At 42.4% G+C, this 23994-nt stretch overlaps 1 protein-coding gene across 3 annotated transcripts in view; it reads left to right on the top strand.

Moving 5' to 3' along the window:
* Positions 1 to 18537, top strand: part of usp13 (ubiquitin specific peptidase 13) — a 38139-nt gene extending 19602 nt beyond the window's left edge. For 2 of the 3 annotated variants that reach the window (XM_045697392.1, XM_014149765.2), the window contains exons 11-21: positions 877 to 1002; positions 5242 to 5395; positions 6280 to 6454; positions 6777 to 6865; positions 7853 to 7975; positions 10137 to 10160; positions 10599 to 10742; positions 13034 to 13203; positions 16550 to 16751; positions 17724 to 17808; positions 18251 to 18536. In XM_045697392.1, coding sequence (XP_045553348.1) covers positions 877 to 1002; positions 5242 to 5395; positions 6280 to 6454; positions 6777 to 6865; positions 7853 to 7975; positions 10137 to 10160; positions 10599 to 10742; positions 13034 to 13203; positions 16550 to 16751; positions 17724 to 17808; positions 18251 to 18347 — 1389 coding nt within the window. In that variant the 3' untranslated portion in view covers positions 18348 to 18536. Of the gene's footprint in view, positions 1 to 876; positions 1003 to 5241; positions 5396 to 6279; positions 6455 to 6776; positions 6866 to 7852; positions 7976 to 10136; positions 10161 to 10598; positions 10743 to 13033; positions 13204 to 16549; positions 16752 to 17723; positions 17809 to 18250 lie in introns of all 3 variants that reach the window. The other variant, XM_014149766.2, reaches the window with a different exon arrangement.
* Positions 18538 to 23994: the final 5457 nt, after the last annotated feature.

Below are 23994 nucleotides of genomic sequence, written 5' to 3' on the forward strand. Positions count from 1 at the left end.
TTGGGTTGTAACTCTTAGCAGTATAACTACTTCCATTAACGTGGACATTGTATTTTCTATTTGTAGTATAAACTGAAGCTAATGTTTTGAGATTTGATCATCTTAGATGCCCCATACATGCTTCAATAACAACCCAGTTGTGTTACAAAGTATTGTCTATTCATGTAGCAAATGTACTGCCATTTTGGCATTTTTCACTGCCTAGATATCTAGCTGCTGCATATCAACATGTCTTGCATGAGCAGTGTGAATTGTTGCTAATCCAATCTGTAAAATACTGCCCTGAATCCTGAAGTATTTAGTATACAGACATACAGGGACTACACTACAGCACCAACTGTTGTGCGATGTAGGATTCATCTAACACTGCCATGTAAAGACCCTCTGGATTTCCTGCAGATTGCATGTTTGTTTTGTGGGTAAAGGATCTTGAGGGTTACTGCCAGTATGCATGTTTGTTTTGTGGGTAAAGGATCTTGAGGGTTACTGCCAGTATGCATGTTTGTTTTGTGGGTAAATATTATTGAGGGTTACTGCCAGTATGCATGTTTGTTTTGTGGGTAAATATTATTGAGGGTTACTGCCAGTATGCATGTTTGTTTTGTGGGTAAAGGATCTTGAGGGTTACTGCCAGTATGCATGTTTGTTTTGTGGGTAAAGGATCTTGAGGGTTACTGCCAGTATGCATGTTTGTTTTGTGGGTAAAGGATCTTGAGGGTTACTGCCAGTATGCTTCATTGTTCCCAGTGCCTCATTATGCACTGTGGCTGTAGGGCTGTCAGTGGGTGTAGGTACAGCACCGATTAGACATTACACGGTTGTCACCGCTCTCATAACCACAGAAATAGACAAGTTGTACTTGGTATCTCATTGCAGCACCAGCCGAAGGGCATCTCTCCCAAGATGTTCAAAGCCATGGTCAGCAAGGGCCACCCCGAGTTCTCCTCCAACAGACAGCAAGACGCACACGAGTTCTTCCTGCACCTCATCAACCTGGTCGAGGTGTGTATGTGTGTATGGCTTCATATCTATAAGTAGTAGTGAGTTAAACTACTCTAAAAGGTATGTAGTGGTGTATACAGTATACCATTGTTGCAGAGGTACAGCAATTGGCAAACAAATTCACTGGTGTTCAACAAAAGGTTTATAACCGTCAATTGGATCAATCGGCACTGGCTTTTCAGTTTGTACAGATTATACAGAGTGTACTGGCTTTTCAGTTTGTGCAGATTATATAGAGTGTACTGGCTTTTCAGTTTGTGCAGATTATACAGAGTGTACTGGCATTTCAGTTAGTACAGAATCTGTACTACAGATTAAACAGAGTGTACTGGCTTTTCAGTTTGTGCAGATTATACAGAGTGTACTGGCTTTTCAGTTTGTACAGAATCTGTACTACAGATTATACAGAGTGTACTGGCTTTTCAGTTTGTACAGATTATACAGAGTGTACTGGCTTTTCAGTTTGTACAGAATCTGTACTACAGATTAAACAGAGTGTACTGGCTTTTCAGTTTGTGCAGATTATACAGAGTGTACTGGCTTTTCAGTTTGTACAGAATCTGTACTACAGATTATACAGAGTGTACTGGCTTTTCAGTTTGTACAGAGTTTATTTGTACATTGTTTTTCAATAATGACAATGGCCAAAGTAAAACTGCTTTCATGAAATGGGGCAAAGCATTTTCCTGACCATGTCGGTACGCCTCTGACTCTTGTCACGCGTGGTCAATCAGGGGTCGTGGGGTAGGAGGGACGGGACGCTGTCCCCTCGGCCGGCAGACACACTTGTGATCTGAAGGGACTTTGTTAACCAGGTTAAATTTAGACCGCCCATATCGGTTACACAGGCCTGGTAATGCTTCCTATTCTGCTTGTTGTCCACACTTATACTCGAAACCTGCCACTTTCTCTGTTCTTGTCCTTGACACAAGAAAACATTTTTACTAGACTTACTATGTATCGTTGATGATTTAGTCATTTGTGGCGATGTTCTGAATAACAGATTTTTTAAAACATGGAGCAGGAAGGTCTTGTTAAGTAAGATGTTAAACAGGAGCTAACAAGCCTACTTCAAGTTAATATAAGTAAAAAATCTCTCAGCTTCAGAATACCTTTTACGATCAGACGTTTCTTCAATGAATGTTAATTGAGTTGTATAATTTGTGGTGATATTCAGCTGTTCTTAACCTGCGTGGAGGAACTGAGTCGGTTGGACAGAGATAGGCGCACCCGAGTGGCGCAGCAGTTTAAGTGCCACGTCCTGACCAGTACGAGGGGTTATTTGTTTGGTCAGGACGTGGCAGGGGGTGTTTGTTTTATGTGGTTTGGGGTTTGTTGGGTTATGTTATTATGTAAGAGGGGTGTTTGTTTAGAGTGTTTCGGGGTTTGTTGGGCTATGTTCTATGTTAGTATATTTCTATGTTTATCTAGTATGTCTAGTTCTATGTTTAGTTAATGGGGTTGACCTTCAATTGGAAGCAGCTGCTCCTAGTTGCTTCTAATTGAAGGTCCTATTTAAGAGAGGTGTTTTTCTGTGGGATTTTGTGGGTAGTTGTCTCCTGTTTAGTGTCTGAGCACCTGACAGGACTGTTTAGTGTCTGAGCACCTGACAGGACTGTTTAGTGTCTGAGCACCTGACAGGACTGTTTAGTGTCTGAGCACCTGACAGGACTGTTTAGTGTCTGAGCACCTGACAGGACTGTTTAGTGTCTGAGCACCTGACAGGACTGTTTAGTGTCTGAGCACCTGACAGGACTGTTTAGTGTCTGAGCACCTGACAGGACTGTTTAGTGTCTGAGCACCTGACAGGACTGTTTAGTGTCTGAGCACCTGACAGGACTGTTTAGTGTCTGAGCACCTGACAGGACTGTTTAGTGTCTGAGCACCTGACAGGACTGTTAGTGGCGGTCGTTTGTTTTGTGTACGTGATTTGTTTTCCTTCTTCACATTAAAAAGAAGATGAGTATACACGTTCCCGCTGCGTTTTGGTCTGATCCTTACGACGCCTGTTACATTAAGGCACTGCATCTCAGTTCAAGAGGTGTCATTACAGTCCCTGGTTTGATTCCAGGCTGTATCACAACCGGCCGTGATTGGGAGTCCCGTAGGGCGGCGCACAATTGGCCCAAAATCTGAATAATCAGCTAGAGAGCAAAATTATGTTAATTTAAGGCCTAATGAAGTCAACAAATTACAGGACTAACAGATAGAGATCGATTGACTTAAGAATTAGTTCTTAACTGACTTGTCTAGTTAAATAAAGGTTACATTTAAAAACATGTAAAAATAGGCAGAGTCTTACAGAGTAGCCTTCCATCAGCATGTTTAGCTCTGGGTCTGCCTGCCAGACAGCCGGCTGAAATACTTCAATGGTGTTGGGAGTAAAATTATAACCTGAGTATTTCTGTAACTTCTTAGAATAGAAAAGCTGCTGATGTGACACCCAATACGAGTCAAATGGTTTAATTCAAGACCCATTACCCATAAGTCCTCATATTAACACAACAAACACATTTTAGTCCCCAGTAAACAGCTGTTTCTGTTTCACTTTGATATGTTTCCCTCTGTCTTTCTTCAGGAGTCGCGTTATAATTGTGTGTATTTGTACAGTAATCTGTACACCAGTATCTCTACTTGCACATCATCATCTGCACATCTATCACTCCAGTGTTAATTTTCTAAATTGTAATTACTTCGCTACTATGGCCTATTTATTGCCTTATCTCCTTACCTCATTTGCACACACACTGTATATAGATTTTTCTACTGTGTTATTGACTGTACGTTTGTTTATCCCATGTGTAACTCTGTGTTGTTTTTGTCGCACTGCTTTGCTTTATCTTGTCCAGGTCGCAGTTGTAAATGAGAACTTGTTCTCAACTGGCCTACCTGGTTAAATAAAGGTGAAATAAATAAAGAAAGAAAGCTTGGCATGGTTCCTCTTGTGATAATCGGGGAATGTATAACTTGATGCATATTGTTACTGTTGAAATGAAAGTCCCAATATTCTCCTGATGTTCTAATGCGATGGAAACAGTTCCATTTCCAACCCCTTTTTCACTGGAAATTCAATAGCATAGATGGAGGAATAAAATATCCAGTATATTCTCTCGCTCTCTCTCTCCTTCCCCTCGGTCTCTCTCTCCTTCCTTCCCCTTGCTCTCTCTCTCCTTCCTTCCCCTTGCTCTCTCTCCTTCTTTCCCCTCGCTCTCTCTCTCCTTCCTCACTCTCACTCGCTCTCTCTCTCTTTCCTCGCTCTCTTCTTCCTCGCTCTCTCCTTCCTCGCTCTCTCTCCTTTCTCTCGCTCGCTCTCTCCTTTCTCTCGCTCGCTCTCTCCTTCCTCTTGCTCGCTCGATCTCTCCTTCCTCTCGCTCGCTCGCTCTCTCCTTCCTCTCGCTCGCTCGCTCTCTCCTTCCTCTCGCTCGCTCGCTCTCTCCTTCCTCTCGCTCGCTCGCTCTCTCCTTCCTCTCGCTCGCTCTCTCCTTCCTCTCGCTCGCTCTCTCCTTTCTCTCGCTCGCTCTCTCCTTTCTCTCGCTCGCTCTCTCCTTTCTCTCGCTCGCTCTCTCCTTTCTCTCGCTCGCTCTCTCCTTTCTCTCGCTCGCTCTCTCCTTTCTCTCGCTCGCTCTCTCCTTTCTCTCGCTCGCTCTCTCCTTTCTCTCGCTCGCTCTCTCCTTTCGCTCGCTCGCTCTCTCCTTCCTCTCGCTCGCTCTCTCCTTTCTCTCGCTCGCTCTCTCCTTTCTCTCGCTCGCTCTCTCCTTCCTCTTGCTCGCTCGATCTCTCCTTCCTCTCGCTCGCTCGCTCTCTCCTTCCTCTCGCTCGCTCTCTCCTTTCTCTCGCTCTCTCCTTTCTCGCTCTCCCTCAATTCAATTCAATGGCTCTGTTAACATTGTTAACATTGCCAAAGCAAGTGAAGTAGATAATAAACAAAAGTGAAATAAACAATAAAAATGAACAGTAAACATTACATCTCTATCTCCTTTCTCTCTTTCTCGCTCTTCTTTCTCTCACTCTCTTCTTTCTCTCCCTCTGCTTTCTCTCTTTTCTCTCTCTCTCTCTCTCTCTCTCTCTCTCTCTCTCTCTACTTTCTCTCTCTCTCTTTCTCTTTCTCTCTTTCTCTCTCTCTCTCTCTCTGCTTTCTCTCTCTCTCTCTCTCTCTCTCTCTCGCTCTCTCTTTCTCTCTCCTTTCTCTCTCTTTCTCTCTCCTTTCTCTCTCTTTCTCTCTCTCCTTTCTCTCTCCAGAGAAACAGTGCTGGCTCAGAGAACCCCAGCGATGTCTTCCGCTACCTGGTGGAGGAGCGTGTGCAGTGCTGCCAGACGCAGAAGGTGTGCTACAACCAGAAGGTGGACTACCTGATGCAGCTCCCGGCCCCCATAGAGGCTGCCTCCAACAGAGGTAAGGTCCCACCGGCAGCTGGCCCAGCCCCATGAGAACCAGCAGGGCTGCTGGCTCCCCCACGGCCCTCCTCTTCAAATGGCATGGAGGATCGATATCTCAGAATGCCGGGGTGGGTGTTTGTGTGTTTTTAAATGCTTAAGACTGCATAGTATAGATTCTGACACATAACTGATACCTCACTGTTGGGAAACAAAGGCATTTCAAGATGTTCTATGTAAAAATATAATTGTATTTGTCACATGCGCCGAATATAACAGGTGTAGACCTTACCGTGAAATGCTTATTTACAAGCCCTTAAAACCTCTTAACAAGAATTTAAGCTTTCTGCCCATATCAGATATGTCTATGTCCTGTGAATTGTTTTTGTTACTTACAACCTTATGCTAATCACATTAGCCTACGTTAGCTCAAACGTCCCGCGGGGGACCTCTACACCGATCCTGTAGAGGTTTTAACCAACAATGTAGTTCAAGAAATAAGAGTTAAGAAAATATTTACTAAATAAACAAAAGTTTAAAAAAATGTATAAGAAATAACACAATAAAATAACAATAACAAGGCTATATTCTGGGGGTACCGGTACCGAGTCAATGTGTGGGGGTACAGGTTAGAGGTAATTTGTACATGTAGGTAGGGGTGAAGTGACTATGCATAGATAATAACCAGTGAGTAGCAGCAGTGTAAAAACAAGGGGGGTGTCAATGTAAATAGTCCGGGTGGCCATTTGATTAATTGTTCAGCAGTCTTATGGCTTGGGGGTAGAAGCTGTTAAGGAGCCTTTTGGTCCTAGACAACAATCACTAAACCCCAATCACCTGAGTCTGACGACAACAACAGCATTTCAGGAGGGTGTGTTAAATAGCTTTGTGTTTGTGTGACAGAGGAGCTGATAGCGTATGAGGCCAAGCGAAGAGAGGCAGAGGAAAACATGAGAGCCCCTCCAGAGCCTGTGAGGGCCCGGATCCCCTTCACAGCGTGCTTGCAGGCCTTCACAGAGCCAGAGAACGTCCCCGACTTCTGGAGCTCAGCACTGCAGGCCAAGTCAGCTGGAGTCAAGTAAGCAAAGGTCCTGGTCAAAGGCCTTGAAGAAAGGTCAATGCCACAAACTATTGAACATTTCCTCAGTTTCAGCAGTGTGTGGGGATCTTTCTTTCATGCCTTTGATTTTTGTACCCTGCACCTGCAAGTTATTTTGCACTGTAACATGCAGACAATTACATTGATAGAAGCCACAATCTATCTGCAATATTAAAGCTGATATATTGGTACATAGAATGTAAACTAGGGGGACATTTACCATTTAAGTTTTTAATCTTGTACATTTGTGAAAGGTATTTCTTCTTTAATTTATTTTTCTATACTATTCTCCTCTTTCCAGGACTTCCCGTTTCGCCTCCTTCCCAGAGTATCTGGTAGTGCAGATTAAGAAATTCACGTTTGGGGTTGACTGGGTTCCAAAGAAATTAGGTGAGTAAGAGAACTGATGTCTCTCCACAAATGGTTTGTCTTGTCTGCATCTACGATTTTCACTAGTACCAAGAGGATGCTGATTTATGTTCAACTTTTGTGGCTACCCGCATTGTGAAATTGCATTAAGGGATTTTATGTTTTTTTCATTGAAGGAGTAGAATACACTCTCTCCTTGTAGCGTATTATATTAAGTAAGTTCTGTGGATCCCCAGCAGAGGGCGCTGTCACACTGTGTTTCTCTGAGGTCCACTGAGGACACAGACAAGACAGTCTGGAGCCGAACTGAACTGAAGACTGATTTCATTAAGTAAAACAGAACTATTTAGTTTGGATCCAGGCTAGAAGACGATGCACTGCCCTGAGAAAAAACGGTTATCTAAGCTCTTGCTCTACCTGTGTTTTTAAGTACTCCCAAATTAAAATGCAAAGGATTGAGGAAGGTTAACTATTTATAAGCAGGAGGTTACTCTTGCATTGTGCCATTGACAATTGAGACCTGTTTTTCGTCTGGTTTTCATCTTAGTCGTCTGAAGTATTAATCAAGTCTGGTTTCTTTGAGTTTCGTGGCTCTTGATCTTGTGATGTTTCCATGTGTTTAATATGAAGCTGAGTCCCGTGGTGCAGGGCTACCTGTACAGATGGAATATGCCTTTAACACCTACCTATGATACTGATACACTACATCTTGTGTTTGGTACTGTGGCTCTAGTGGTGAACATGAAAGCTATCAGTTTGGTCATGTGTAATCCTCTGGAATCTTCATGCCCAAGTCCTCTCCGGTCTGGTTTTCTCCTCTTCCAGTCCATTCTGTAGTAGAATCTGTGTTGCATTTATATGGACACACAACCAAAAACGTTTTGCAACAGAACTAAAATGAGCATTGATTATTGGACAAATTCCGGTAGTCCCTCCCTGTTTGTCCATTTGGTGCTTTATGAACACATCCTAGTTGTGTTTGACCTCTGACCTACTGTTGTTCCACAGATCTGTCCATAGACGTACCAGACTTCCTGGACCTGTCTCGACTCCGGGGCACAGGGCTTCAGGCAGGAGAGGAAGAGCTTCCTGACCTCACCCCCCCCATCGTTCTGCCTGAAGACACCAGAGGTAAGGGTCACTTTCAAGTGTGCCGGGTGGAAGCAGGTCTTGACTTTCTGACCAATGGTCTTGGTCCTAAAGGAAAGCTGGTGTTTGGGACAAGCTAAATCTGTCACACGTTGTCATCCGTCTCACCAGCCACTTGGGGTCCTGGGATGCTAACTATCCGTTTTCCCCTCCTCTCTTCCCCTTAAATGTGAGCCTGTTTGTAGTTGATGTGCTCAGTATGCCCGTCTACTCTCTTTGTGATCTTTATCTCCATTCTTCCTTCAGAGTCGGTTGTTTTGTATGGATTTAGCAACAGTGCACTGTTAATAATTTAGAAGGTACCAGGCACATTATGTGCTGTACAGTCCTAAACCCCAAAACACTTGAAATGTGCTCCAGGCAAGCAATAAATATCTCTGTAGTGCTCTGTTGATACAATGGCTGTTTAAGCTGAAAGTCCCTGACATCAGGCTCTAGAATTACTTACAAAAATATCTATATGTTTACACACCTTATTTTATTGATTTCCCACCGTTTTATAAGTCAGAAGACAGCCATCCAGACCTTGCTAGGACCTTGTAAACATCCTCTGTCGAATACATTTGTATTTTCCTCCCTCTGGTGGTCAGCTGCATCATTACCTCCATTTATATCACTTGACTGCAAAGTTACGTCAAATAGGCGGTCATTATAAAAACATCTATCCAGCTTGAACGCTTTACGGCACAGACATGGCAAAGCAATTGCTGAATTTGTCACGAGCAGGCAGATCTAAATACACAACTTTCATAGCTCTAAAATTAAAGACTCTAACCTACACACTTCCTTAAACCTAAAATAACAAAATAAGTAATTTTGTGTGGAAGTCAAACATTTTATTTTACGTCGGAGGCAGACACATTGCGTATGCTCAGAATGACAAAATGGAGTCCTTTACATAGACTCTCTCACCTCACCTTTCTCACCTCACCTTTCTCACCTACAGGACAGCACACTGTTAATTTAGATGTTCACAAATGATTTTGACCATCACTAATGTCATGATATGTTTGGGAAAGTCATAAAGAAGGTGAAATATCTTGGGTAGATGATCCTAAAACAGATTTGAACTATATATGGACATATTGTAAAGAATGAAAAGGCTTATTCATTAACAATGTTTTACATTTGTATATATTTTATTATACTTTTATTGTGTACTAGATCATATGGGTTGAAAAGTTGTTTTCTCAGACATAAATAAACAATTCCAGGTAAAAGCCAAAGGTCATAGCTTTCTAGAGGGAGGACACTATTACATGAATAAAATATTGCCCTCTTGCTAGATTGATGACATAAAACTGTCAGCTCAACTGATTTTAAACTGTGACTCAGGCTTTATTAAAAGTTAAAACTCTTTTATTTCAGCAGACGAGTATAACCAAATGATTGTCTTCCCCCTACCTAAAGTGTTGCTTCGGGTAATGCCCAAGGGGAACCTAGAGGTGTTTTTCAATGGAGTGATTTTTGAAAACTTTCATATGAGATCTCGTCTTATGGACTGTTGCTGAAAACTTAACAAAGCAGTTGGAGATTTGTTTTCTTGAATATCTTATATCCTATCTTTGAGGGAGAGGTCCGACCGTCCTACCTACATAATGCAAATAGTGATTCACAATGTTGTTTATAAGGCTTTTGGGATTTATGTAGCCTTTGTCAGAGCAGCTTCAAAAATCATATATTAAACACCAGCCCATGTTCCTGGACTTGTATCAATAGATATTCATTACATTTCTGTCTCGGGACAACGCCTAAGGACTTCTGATTGATTTTGCAAGTTTCTTTTTTAACCTTGAAATGCATCATTTCCCATCAATTAGCTTTACGGATTTAGCATTGATTTACCATATGGTACATCAGTTTTTAATAGAAAAAAAACTGTACAAATAAGTTTACCGCCTTTGAGCTATAATAGTCAATACTTGTTTTCAGTGGAACAACATTTGTTATTAAAACTGAAGTGTGACCTGAATTGTAAGGATGCTGTTTAGGTCCATGTTAGATCCCCCCCCCCAACAACATATTGAGAGAATTCATCTAATAGGTTTGATGCTGTATAAACACTGTTGGATTTAGCTAGTCAAAAATACATATTTATGTTGTACCTTGAAAATAATCACTTCTTCTTCACTTTACTTTTCAGATGACTCAATGAACTCCTCAGATTGTAAGTATTCCATCATACCCTTATATATATATATACAACTAGGGAACAACTGTTATTCTGAGTTCTGCAGTAATGATGATAGAAGGGAACAACTGTTATTCTGAGTTCTGCAGTAATGATGATAGAAGGGAACAACTGTTATTCTGAGTTCTGCAGTAATGATGATATAAGGGAACAACTGTTATTCTGAGTTCTGCAGTAATGATGATATAAGGGAACAACTGTTATTCTGAGTTCTGCAGTAATGACGATATAAGGGAACAACTGTTATTCTGAGTTCTGCAGTAATGACGATATAAGCCTGACGACGCAAACCCAACAGCTGATGCAACTTCTTCGTAACTTGCCTACTCGCAAAAAATAAAACTTTTTTTGTGGGGCAGGTTGTTTGTTAGGGAGTTTTTGATTCGTAAGCGCTGGCTTTTTGCTTGTCCTCAGCCCCAGATATAGACGAGTCGGCGGCAATGCAGCTGGCGGAGATGGGCTTCCCTCTGGAGGCCTGTCGGAAGGCCGTTTACTACACAGGGAACATGGGCCCTGAAATGGCCTTCAACTGGATCATAGCCCACATGGAGGAGCCTGGTAAGAGCTAGGAGATCATCACACACAGACAGATTGTACCACATGGATGTTAATCTAGCCCGATTTCCCAGCCTCTTCTGGGTATGGTGGGCGTGTGCAGTGCACGCACTGAAACATCACTGAAATGACATGTGTGTCAGAGCAGGAGACAGGCCAGTGTGCCAGAGGGATTGTGCGTGTGTTTGTGTGTGTGTGTGTCAGTTGTCCTTTGTGGCTGAGTTGTCAGAGAATACTTTGTCACCCTGATGCTCTGGCTCCTTCAGGGCTAATATCGTTGTATAATTCTCCATGGGTTACCATAACTACATGCTGTAACTCTATTTGTTGCTTAAACAAACAATATAAATAGGGTGTTTTAATGTCCAATACTAAAGCGCTCAGGTAGTTGTATTCTGCTTAAAAGTAAGATGAATAGGTCACAAGACAAAAGGACACAAGTTTTGGAAACTTGACATAGACAGTTGGAAGAAATGTCCATTTTATTCCTAGCAGGCGCAACGGTAATGAAAGCTGTGGTCATAGTTGTTTACTAACACACTCCTCGAGCTGTTTGACCTATCACAACTCTCACTTCCTTTACTTCCTTGTTTAGCATGGAGAGATATTATTGGACCAGAGATGAACTATCCATTATTAGAAGTAACAAAAGAGACAAAACGCCAACAAGGCCGTCCATTCTCATTCTTGTTCATTACTACTCTGGCAGGTAGTACTGTTGATCATAAAAGCATATTTTAGGATTTGATAAGTTGTTTTAAACCTGTGAGCTCTTAAAGGAGAGTTAAACCTTTGATTTCGGGGGAGAAAACAGGCAGAGATTAAAAATATAATCTAATCTCCATAATAATAATTGACATAATCACCACTGGACGAAAAGGTTTTCCTCCCGCCTCTGGGAAATAATCCTCCTGTGTGCATGAAGAATGCTTATTTACCTAACATTTTGTTTTGAAATGGGCTGAAAAAAAAAAAAATATATATTTATATATAAAAAGCTATCCATGATTTAAATTCCTATTTTCATATTTACTTCCTAATGACACTTTTGTGTGAATAGTTTGTCCCTTCCTCATTACATCACACCAATTCCCAGCAAGCTGTCAAAAGATGACTAAATAGCTCCCTGCAGATTTGTATGATGGGGTAAATGAATATTCCTGCGACTTGTTAGGTTTCCCCACCTAGGTGTGAATGTAGCATTACCACGACAACCTTTCTCACATAAACAACGCCTTATTAGCAATCCTCAAATCGTGAAATGACACTGTTCAAGTAAATAACAAGTTATCCGTTGGTAAACAAGGGGTTACCTTAAGACAGAAAAACACAGAAAAACACAACAAAAACATGTTTTTTCAGGCTTCATTACTTGTGTGTGTGTGTGTAGCTGTGTCCATTTGTTTGTTTTAAGTTCTGCTAATTGACATTCTGTTTTGATGAAATTCGAAATAAAAATGCTTTCCACAGGAGCATGGCAGAGACATATTTGCAAGACACGATGATTTTCCTTCAAAATATTACAAATATTGAGTGTGTTTATGCATGCACAGTACACGTGTGGGAATGTACACGTGTTTGTGGGTTTGTTTAATAACGCTCTATTTAAATGTATGTGGTTGAGAGCACACAGTCAACTTGCACACGTGTGTAATAACTATGTAAATGAATTGGGCCTCAACTGGTTCAAACTAGGGTATAACATGTTTATAGAGAACTGACATCTTGCAAAGACGGTGTTGTATTGTAACTTTTCGAATTGCTTTTTAATATGCATGAGGCATCAGCCAGCCTGATATGCTGCATTATTATGACCTCAGTATTAATGTTCTCCGAGATTTACTGGGGCAGTCGTTTTCTGACTGTAAACTCTCCTCCACCTGTCTTTTTCTGTACCCTGTGTTATTTCTGTTCTAATCATATCAACAGTCCTTTTAACTGATCGACCAGGGTGCTCTTCCTGATTTGGCCTTTGTTTGAATAGGCGATTACTTATTAGGATCAAAGATGATCTGTAGATGGAAGGTCAGCGGAAGGAGGCGAGGTCAGGTGGAACCATTCTAGCCAATGAGAGGTCAGATGAGCCTGTGAACAACATCAACAGACACAACTCTGATATGTAGTCGTTTTTAATAAAAGTCCACTTATACAAGTTTATTCTTAAAACATCCTAACCATTGCGAAACCTATATTCAAAGAAAAATAAGCCTGACGTACCAAATTAGCAATTACCAATTTTTTTACCAAATCCGACACTCATTGACCTCTCTCTCTCTTTCTGTCCTCTTCTCCAGACTTTGCTGAGCCCCTGGCCCTGCCTTCCTTCATGGAGGCAGGCCCCTCCATGGCCAGCCTGGGCCTTGCAGCCACCCCCCTGGACAATCAGCCTCCGGAGGAGAGCATCGCCATCCTCACGTCCATGGGCTTCCCCCGCCACCACACGGTCCAGGCCCTCAAAGCCACGGTCAGTGGCTCTCTTTCTTCTCCTGCTGCTCACACACTCACTCTGGTGAAAACCACACAAACATATTGTCCTGGCCCAGGACGTGGTCCAGGATGCATTCAGTAGGCAGTAGGGCTTCGGTCGTTTTTAATGAAGCTTGTTCAAATGTGAGTTGGCATAATGTAGAGGTGTATGTATTGTATTCAGGAGAATGGACAATAAACAGTATCAAAATATGGAAAGAATGGAAAGGGAGAGCTTTATCATGTTTTAGGTAGTTTCATTTCCCAAACACTGTTTAACCAATATATTATATTTCTCTGTCTGATCTTGGACTTGCTATTTCTATTTTAGACACATCATGGGCAGAAATAGTGCCATTGATATGCTGTAGGAATGATGGGGAGTTGCTTTCTATAGTACCGAACCGTGCTGGAGTCAGGAGAACCTGAGAATCCTATAGTACCGAACCGTCCTGGAGTCAGGAGAACCTGAGAATCCTATAGTACCGAACCGTGCTGGAGTCAGGAGAACCTGAGAATCCTATAGTACCGAACCGTCCTGGAGTCAGGAGAACCTGAGAATCCTATAGTACCGAACCGTGCTGGAGTCAGGAGAACCTGAGAATCCTATAGTACCGAACCGTCCTGGAGTCAGGAGAACCTGAGAATCCTATAGTACCGAACCGTCCTGGAGTCAGGAGAACCTGAGAATCCTATAGTACCGAACCGTCCTGGAGTCAGGAGAACCTGAGAATCCTATAGTACCGAACCGTCCTGGAGTCAGGAGAACCTGAGAATCCTATAGTACCGAACCGTCCTGGAGTCAGGAGAACCTGAGAATCCTATAGTACCGAACCGTGCTGGAGTCAGGAGAACCTGAGAATCCTATAGTACCGAACCGTCCTGGAGTCAGGAGAACCTGAGAATCCTATAGTACCGAACCGTCCTGGAGTCAGGAGAACCTGAGAATCCTATAGTACCGAACCGTGCTGGAGTCAGGAGAACCTGAGAATCCTATAGTACCGAACCGTGCTGGAGTCAGGAGAACCTGAGAATCCTATAGTACCGAACCGTCCTGGAGTCAGGAGAACCTGAGAATCCTATAGTACCGAACCGTCCTGGAGTCAGGAGAACCTGAGAATCCTATAGTACCGAACCGTGCTGGAGTCAGGAGAACCTGAGAATCCTATAGTACCGAACCGTCCTGGAGTCAGGAGAACCTGAGAATCCTATAGTACCGAACCGTGCTGGAGTCAGGAGAACCTGAGAATCCTATAGTACCGAACCGTCCTGGAGTCAGGAGAACCTGAGAATCCTATAGTACCGAACCGTCCTGGAGTCAGGAGAACCTGAGAATCCTATAGTACCGAACCGTGCTGGAGTCAGGAGAACCTGAGAATCCTATAGTACCGAACCGTGCTGGAGTCAGGAGAACCTGAGAATCCTATAGTACCGAACCGTGCTGGAGTCAGGAGAACCTGAGAATCCTATAGTACCGAACCGTGCTGGAGTCAGGAGAACCTGAGAATCCTATAGTACCGAACCGTCCTGGAGTCAGGAGAACCTGAGAATCCTATAGTACCGAACCGTGCTGGAGTCAGGAGAACCTGAGAATCCTATAGTACCGAACCGTCCTGGAGTCAGGAGAACCTGAGAATCCTATAGTACCGAACCGTCCTGGAGTCAGGAGAACCTGAGAACCCTGCTCCCTGTGCTATAAACAACATGACTGGCCAGCTTGTTGGCTGATATTTAGCCATTTTAATAACCCCTTCATGTCCTTGGTGGCTCTGAGATCCCTGTTCTACATTCTGTTTACAAATAGAGCAATGAGTCTAGCTATGCACTTTCCTCTTTTCAGTTCTATGAGTCAGATTGGTGCATGTCATACGTGCAACTATAGCACAGTCATTTTGATGTGTTTGCTTGTGTGTTCCTCAAATGTACCTTTTTCATTTAAGCCAGGAAATAACAAATGTATTCAATTACGTTATGAGTTGTATATCACCACGATATATACCAGTAGAATTACATTATAGTGGTTCTGTTTCTTTTTGTCACCTGCCCTGTCAGCATAAAACAGACTCTCTACCAAAACAAACCCCCTGATTTCCTTGTTTACCGTCCCTAACACCCCTAAACCCCTTGCCTTCCAGACTTTTCTCATAAAAAAATCCAAGGGTCCTTGTGAGTGGAGTAGGGCTGTGAAACAGCAGAGGGTCTTCTAATAATATCGTATCATAATATCCGAGTGAGCAGGCAGGAAGTGTTCGACCTCACTGACCTGTCTGTCTGCCTGTCTGGGCATGGCCAGTAAAAGCAGGCAGCATCAGATCACCCCCCCCCCCCGTGGCGTCTCTGTGGTGAATGAATCACGCCTCTATTTTGAATTAAAGGCTGAGGCTAATTGAGGGAATTGACCATACATGGAGAATGAGAGTGGTGTTGGATTATTTATTTTGATGTCACCAATCTTGTTACATTTTGGTTTTGTAACTGTCAATCCTGTTACATACTGGTGAAGCATGCCTGTCAATCCTGTTACATACTGGTGAAGCATGCCAGTCAAACCTGTTACATACTGGTGAAGCATGCCAGTCAATCCTGTTACATACTGGTGAAGCATGCCAGTCAATCCTGTTACATACTGGTGAAGCATGCCAGTCAATCCTGTTACATACTGGTGAAGCATGCCAGTCAATCCTGTTACATACTGGTGAAGCATGCCAGTCAATCCTGTTACATACTGGTGAAGCATGCCAGTCAACCCTGTTACATACTGGTGAAGCATGCCAGTCAATCCTGTTACATACTGGTGAAGCATGCCTGTCACAATTGTCCATCTTCTGAGAGTTTGAGAGAAGATTGAGGGGAGACAGGAAAACATATTCTACTGTATGTCCATAACACAAGGCCACTGATTATCAGATACATTAATGAAAATGGTAATTACATGACAGTTTAGCATACACTCTTAGAAAAAAAGGTGCTATCTAGAACCTAAAATGGTTCTTCGGCTGTCCCCATAGGAGAACCCTTTGAATAACCCTGTTTGGTTACAGGTAGAACCCTTTTGATTCCAGGTAGAACCCTTTTGAGTTCCATGTAGAACCCTTTACACAGAGGGTTCTACATGGAACCCAAAAGAGTTCTACCTGGAACCAAAAAGGGTTCTCCTATGGGGCTAGTCGAAGAACACTTTTGGAAACCTTTTTTTTTCTACCAATTATGAACTTTTTATTTTATTTGAAACAAGCAAGTTGGTTGTCATTTGTGTTGAATTGTTTACCAATACCAGTAAGTACTACTTATTACCAGTAAACACCAGCTGAAATACGTCTGTGAAATAACATTTGTTGTTTCAGAACAACAACTTGGAGAGGGCTCTGGACTGGATCTTCACCCACCCGGAGGAGGAGGAGGAGGAGGCCAGCGACGACCTTTTGGACATGTCTGACATCATGGAGCCCAACGACAACACCTTCTCCAACGCAAACACGAACAGCCACTCCACGCTGTCCCCAGACCAGGATGCCTCGGGCCCCCGGATCAAAGACGGACCCGGACGTGAGTGACTCTGCATGACCTCTGACCCCATACACTGATCTAAGATCAGCCCCACCCTCCCCAGTCCTGTCCATAACCATTATGAGCACAATGACAGAAGGAGAAGAGTTCCACACATAGAGATGTGTCACATGGAGCTGCTTTGAATACAAAGTCAATGTTCTCTCACTGCTTGCTGAACAAAATCAATTGTGAAGGGCTACTCTTTCGCTTCCATTCTAACACCATTCTGTAAAAGGAAGGTAAGCGCACTGTTCTTTCATCACATTTTGGGTTTACGATTTTAATTCAATTGAACATGTAAATTCATAGCATGTTTGAGGAGACTCATGCTATGCAGGGTCTCAGCATTTTTTATTTTGAGCTCACAAATAGAAATCATGGACCACAGTCTCTCCAACTACCATCTGCATGCTTTCAAGGTAAGAAAGACATCCCATAACACTAGAGATAAAATCAGATGAGGATTAAAGACATCCCATAACACTAGAGATAAAATCAGATGAGGATTAAAGACATCCCAGAACTCTAGAGATAAAATCAGATGAGGATTAAAGACATCCCAGAACTCTAGAGATAAAATCAGATGAGGATTAAAGACATCCCAGAACTCTAGAGATAAAATCAGATGAGGATTAAAGACATCCCAGAACACTAGAGATAAAATCAGATGAGGATTAAAGACATCCCAGAACACTAGAGATAAAATCAGATGAGGATTAAAGACATCCCAGAACTCTAGAGATAAAATCAGATGAGGATTAAAGACATCCCAGAACACTAGAGATAGGATCAGATGAGGATTAAACACATCCGAGAACACTAGAGATGGGATCAGATAGTTGCTGAAAATGATAGTTGTTTTATGAGTCAGTTTTACAAGCTACTCCTTATGGCTTTACTGTAGGCAAAATGCATCTGTTCTGTTGACAAGGGAGTTGTAGTTGATTGGTTTGACTTCCTGTTTTACAGGTTACGAGCTTTTTGCTTTCATCAGCCACATGGGAGCGTCCACGATGTCTGGTCGTTATGTATGTCATATCAAAAAGGAAGGAAGGTAAGTCCGTCACAGTTTACATTCTCTCCGTTGATCTCTGCTAGATGATTAAACCACAATCTCTTTCACAATGAAGGATTTCAAATGAATGATTTAAACAGACTTCTCCGAACTAGTCGTTTGGGACCACCAGTCGTTGCAATGCACATCATATTTGATCTATTCCAACACTAGCACTCCTGATTTTAACTAATCAAGGGCATGATCATTAGTTGACGAGTTGAATCACATTTGCTATATTTGTAGTCAATCAAGTATTATCTTTGATCGACCAGTGATCCTCACAGACCAGATTGGGAAACGCTGTCCTAAGAGACTGATTAGATCATGTTTTAATCAGTAATCTACAATATGGCATGTAGAAATCAAGACGAAACTAAACGTATAAGATGAGGTTTTAAAACAATGTGTTACCTATGCTATATTCTCCCCCCTACGTCAGATGGGTGATCTTCAATGACCATAAAGTGTGTTTGTCAGAAAGGCCTCCAAAAGACTTGGGCTACATCTACTTTTACCGTCGGCTGTCTAGCTGCTAGACCTAGCCCCCCTCCCCCCTTTACCGTCAGCTGTCTAGCTGCTAGACCTAGCCCCCCCTCCCCCCTTTACCGTCAGCTGTCTAGCTGCTAGACCTAGCCCCCCCTCCCCCCTTTACCGTCAGCTGTCTAGCTGCTAGACCTAGCCCCCCCTCCCCCCTTTACCGTCGGCTGTCTAGCTGCTAGACCTAGCCCCCCCTCCCCCCTTTACCGTCAGCTGTCGAGCTGCTAGACCTATCCCCCCCTCCCCCTTTACCGTCAGCTGTCGAGCTGCTAGACCTATCCCCCCCTCCCCCTTTACTGTCAGCTGTCTAGCTGCTAGACCTAGCCCCCCGCCCCTTTACTGTCAGCTGTCTAGCTGCTAGACCTAGCCCCCCCCTCCCCCTTTACCGTCAGCTGTCTAGCTGCTAGACCTAGCCCCCCTCCCCCCTTTACCGTCAGCTGTCTAGCTGCTAGACCTAGCCCCCCCTCCCCCCTTTACCGTCAGCTGTCTAGCTGCTAGACCTAGCCCCCCCTCCCCCTTTACCGTCAGCTGTCTAGCTGCTAGACCTAGCCCCCCCTCCCCCTTTACCGTCAGCTGTCAAGCTGCTAGACCTAGCCCCCCTCCCCCTTTACCGTCAGCTGTCTAGCTGCTAGACCTAGCCCCCCCTCCCCCTTTACCGTCAGCTGTCTAGCTGCTAGACCTAGCCCCCCCTCCCCCCTTTACCGTCGGCTGTCTAGCTGCTAGAACCCCCTCCACTCCACCCTCCAACCTTAGAGAACCACAGCCTGGAAAACAGAGGACAACCATGACATCAGTGGAAACCATGGAAACACTTACGCCTCAGACCAGCCATGAAACGAGAGGACCCACTCAACTCATCCAAGTCACTCAAGAGCAACAGGAAAATGCTTCCATACTTCAAGTGCGGTCAAAAAAAGGCAAAGCAATGTGTTTTTTGTTGTTGTATGTCACTGTGAAAATCGTGTGCTTTTGTGTATTGGAACGTGTTATTTTGTCTACGTTGTCGGTACAGAGGGATGTGTGCAATTTTTGTTATTGGAGTGCTTTACACCTATAGTATTATCCTATCAGATCCTATTCATTTTCTATGCCTTCAGCTACTGTGACAGTATTTTTATTAATAAAGTGCTACATTTTATAAACGTGGAGCATGGTCCTGAAGTGGTCACGCATCACTGCCAGGAACTAAAACTCTAAAGCGAAACTCGATTAAAAAAAAATCTCAATGCTGCTAGGAGCTTTGCATGTACAGATGTAGGATCTTAATTTGACCACAGCAGGAAAATAATCCTGTAGCCACAGGAAATGTGAATTATTGTGGGGATTATAATTAATGGACATTTCTGTAGGGGTTGATACATTTTTAGTTAGGACAAATCATATGATGAAAAACGCATCATACGGTGTTTTGACAGTTCTAGATCTTGAAAACTTGATCGCGGAATTACAAAACATTTTGGGAATGTATCAACTGTGGCGTAATGAAACAAATACTAAAACATAGTTTTCTTAGTGGTATTTTCCTTTAACATGTGATGCAGGATAGAAACATAATGGCATTGGATGCAGAAAAATGGGCAGCATAAGCAAGTTTCAGAATAGGGAAACACATTTGAAAAAACACTCTTGTCTATGATGAACACTTAACACATTGGAACCCATGAATATGTAATATCCTTATTGGAGAGTCCGATGTACGTAATTATGGTGTCATAACAGTCTCATATCTGTCTGGTTTTGACTTGCAGATGACATCCTGGTTTTTCTGGGCTTCAGAGAAGAAACGGTAACAATTGGTCTAATCAAGTTGAGTCAAGTCCATTTCATTTCCCACCAGAACAGGAGAATGTTGTTTTTATTGAAATCTGAAAGCACTTTTTGACAGATTATTTAAATCCTTGCTTTTCACAGAGAAATAGAACACTAACATAGCAGCTACCTTGGATCAAATACCACAAACTGATGTTATTTGCTTCTCTTGAATGTGGTAAAAGCCATGGGCTGAATGTGTTTTATTTTCAAAGTGTCCCTCAGACCATGTTGCGATTTATTCATACTGCATTCATACCATTGTTGCTTCACATATAATTCTACACATAAGTGGAACATGCCTTGGATTGCCATTTTCCTCAGATCAGATTGGCCACGATGACTAGCAATGCAGCATTTTTTTAATAATCCATTTGATAAAAGGCCCACTCCAGTTTTGCATAATATCTAGAAATATTTTGCTATTGTATACAGTATTCGAAGGAGACCCACTTTGGTTGCTCGTCTAATATGATTAAATTTTTTTATGGAAGGACAGACACACTAACTCATGAGGTAAACTTTTGCCCATTATGGTAGTTCTTAAATGTTACCGTGTTTTGTATTCATATTCAATACGCCACCATCTTTTTAAATGCAGAATGGTATGCATCTGAACACATCCAACGTGTGTTATGTTATTATTATAGCAATATGCACTGGGACGGAATCTCTTCTCTTTAGAATACACCATGTACTGTAGGTTACGACCTACAACTTGTTTCAGAATGCGTTCTCGTGCTTTTAAGACGTGGTGCAGTGCTGAATGTATTCCTTATGGTGCTCACTGCAACCAAAACCTATCTTCAGAGTTAATGCTCAAATCTATCACATATCAAAGACCTTACTGACACACAGTCACCAACCCTTGTGTATGTATTGATACTGTATTCACCATTTGCTCAAAGACTCTCTGCTCATGCACCGTGTCACTAGGATGTCTTCTTCTCCTGAGCCTATACAGCCACTCGATCAAAGACAGTTTGTCAATCGGCGTAGTTGTACAAACGAAGCGTTGCCTACAGTTACTTGTTACATATCGACAAGGTAGTGGAGTGCAATGTTACATATCAAAAACCCTCTCATATTTTTTTTTCTTTCTAAGAATAATTACCTGGGGCACTAGCCAATCAAATAATTGTTACCTGGGGCACTATTCCATCAAAGAATACTTATCTGGGGCACTATCTAATCAAATAATACTTATCTGGGGCACTATCTAATCAAAGAATACTTACCTGGGGAACTAGCCAATCAAAGAATACTTACCTGGGGAACTAGCCAATCAAAGAATACTTACCTGGGGCACTATCCAATCAAAGAATACTTACCTGGGGCACTATTCAATCAAAGAATACTTACCTGGGGAACTAGCCAATCAAAGAATACTTACCTGGGGAACTATCCAATCAAAGAATACTTACCTGGGGCACTATCCAATCAAAGAATACTTACCTGGGGCACTATCCAATCAAAGAATACTTACCTGTGGCACTATCCAATCAAAGAATACGTACCTGGGGAACTAGCCAATCAAAGAATACTTACCTGTGGAACTAGCCAATCAAAGAATACTTACCTGTGGCACTATCCAATCAAATAATACTTACCTGGGGAACTAGCCAATCAAAGAATACTTACCTGTGGCACTATCCAATCAAATAATACTTACCTGGGGAACTATCCAATTAAATAATTGTTACCTGGGGTACTATTCAATCAAAGAATACTTACCTGGGGAACTATCCAATCAAAGAATACTTACCTGTGGCACTATCCAATCAAATAATACTTACCTGGGGAACTAGCCAATCAAAGAATACTTACCTGGGGCACTATCCAATCAAAGAATACTTACCTGGGGAACTAGCCAATCAAAGAATACTTACCTGTGGCACTATCCAATCAAATAATACTTACCTGGGGAACTATCCAATTAAATAATTGTTACCTGGGGTACTATTCAATCAAAGAATACTTACTCGGGGCACTATTCAATCAAATAATACTTACCTGGGGAACTATCCAATCAAATAATACTTACCTGGGGTACTATTCAATCAAAGCAGGTTTCCTGAAATAATCAACATGATTGTTCTTGCATTGTAATAATGCACAATTAGATTAAAGCACTCCACAACATGAAGGGTTTCAAGAAACTAAAACTGCATATAAAGTCAAACACTTTCTTGCTGTGCAGGATGAATCATGTTTTTGGACCCACACCAGGAACCCAGAAAATGGTTTTGATTTACTAGAGCCTTTGGTTGTGTTTGGGAGAAGATTACAATTCCCCCTCTCCCTGAAATCGAGCCCTCAAGATCTCCCATCCTTGTCAGACACTCCTTGATAAATTGCTGTTGTGTACTTTGCCTATGCAGTGGGGATTCTTAATGGTCTCTCTGTAAGTCTTTGTGTTACTGCGATCTCCCTTCCACACGTGATTATTTTTCTTATAGGGATAGAATATATAGAGTGAATCCCTCTGTTCCATGTGAGATTGCCATTACTGGTCCTAGTGGCCCTTTGTGATTTTGGCAGTTTGTATAATCAATGAAACTAGGCCTACTTCACTGCCAAAGGTCTGATTGCTGAGGAGAGGGGGGGTGTTCTATGCATTCTAGTTCTTTACATGTGTCCTCTACAGGGGCTCCTCCCACCTTGGCACTCATCCTCTTTTAGGCTGGCAGGGTGACCTCTCACCTTCTCGCGCTCCATTTACAGTGGATAGATTTGTAATGCAGGATGTCTGGGGCTAGATTCTATCAGTTCTGCCTTAACCCGCAATAACCGACAACTGAATAGCAGTTTCATTGTTTTTATTTAGGCGATGTCGGAGGTTTAACTGCGTTGGCGCTGTCAAATCAGCAAACGGCTCTCGGCGTTATACCGATCGTGCACGTTGCCATTGGATGCACCGCGTCGCACTAGTAATAACCCCATGTAGCCTTTTTACAAGTTTGAATACTGGAATGTGTGTTGTAATCTACACCTCAGTTAGGCTGAAACAAATCCGTATTATTCCATAATATGATTTAAAATTTGAGTCATTATTTCTATATAGCCTACGCTTTCTCATTGTGAATTTTACCGCAAATGGGACTGGTCTGGTTTCGTGACAATGACCACATGAACCGCTGCTCACCGGTTTGCCAGCTCTGATACAGTTACACCTCCGACATGGCCAAAACACCAGCTATGCAGTGTTGATCTGATTTAAATCTAGGCCCTCGTCTTCTGCCTTTTTCCTCAGCCCTTGTCTCTCCCTCTCCACCACTCGCTCTGTCTCCCGAGGTTGTGAATGGTAACGAGGTTGTGAATGGTAACGGTTCAACTTTTGTGTCACAAAACGCCTTCGTACTGTCGGCATGTGCACTAAAAGTTGACATTTAGTCATTTGGATTGTACAATTGTACTTGTGTGTTTTCTAATGTAATTTAACTAAATGGTCAATGGTACTTCACCTGTTTTTACTCCTTTTTTTGCCAATTCTGTAGTTTTCATTACATACAGTTTCCCTGAAGGGATTATTTAATGTAGACTTTTGTAATGTATGTATTTATCCAAATATTGTTTGGGATATCAGTATTGTAATGGAATATGTGAATACATGGTTATCACAACAATATATCCGCTGGTACTGTCAAATAAACTACACATTTCTTGACATTTTTGACACTTGACACAGTGTATTGTCACTGAGAAACAAGCATGGTTATGGTTCATCATGATGACAATTCCTCAAGGGGTCCAATTTCTTGGCTTCTCCAGTTCTTTACTTCATAAACAGTAGAATAGCATGCATTTCATGTAGAATTTTAATTGGGTACAGGTTTT

The sequence above is a fragment of the Salmo salar genome, chromosome ssa16 (assembly GCF_905237065.1).
Source record: "Salmo salar chromosome ssa16, Ssal_v3.1, whole genome shotgun sequence".
Classification (NCBI taxonomy): domain Eukaryota; kingdom Metazoa; phylum Chordata; class Actinopteri; order Salmoniformes; family Salmonidae; genus Salmo; species Salmo salar.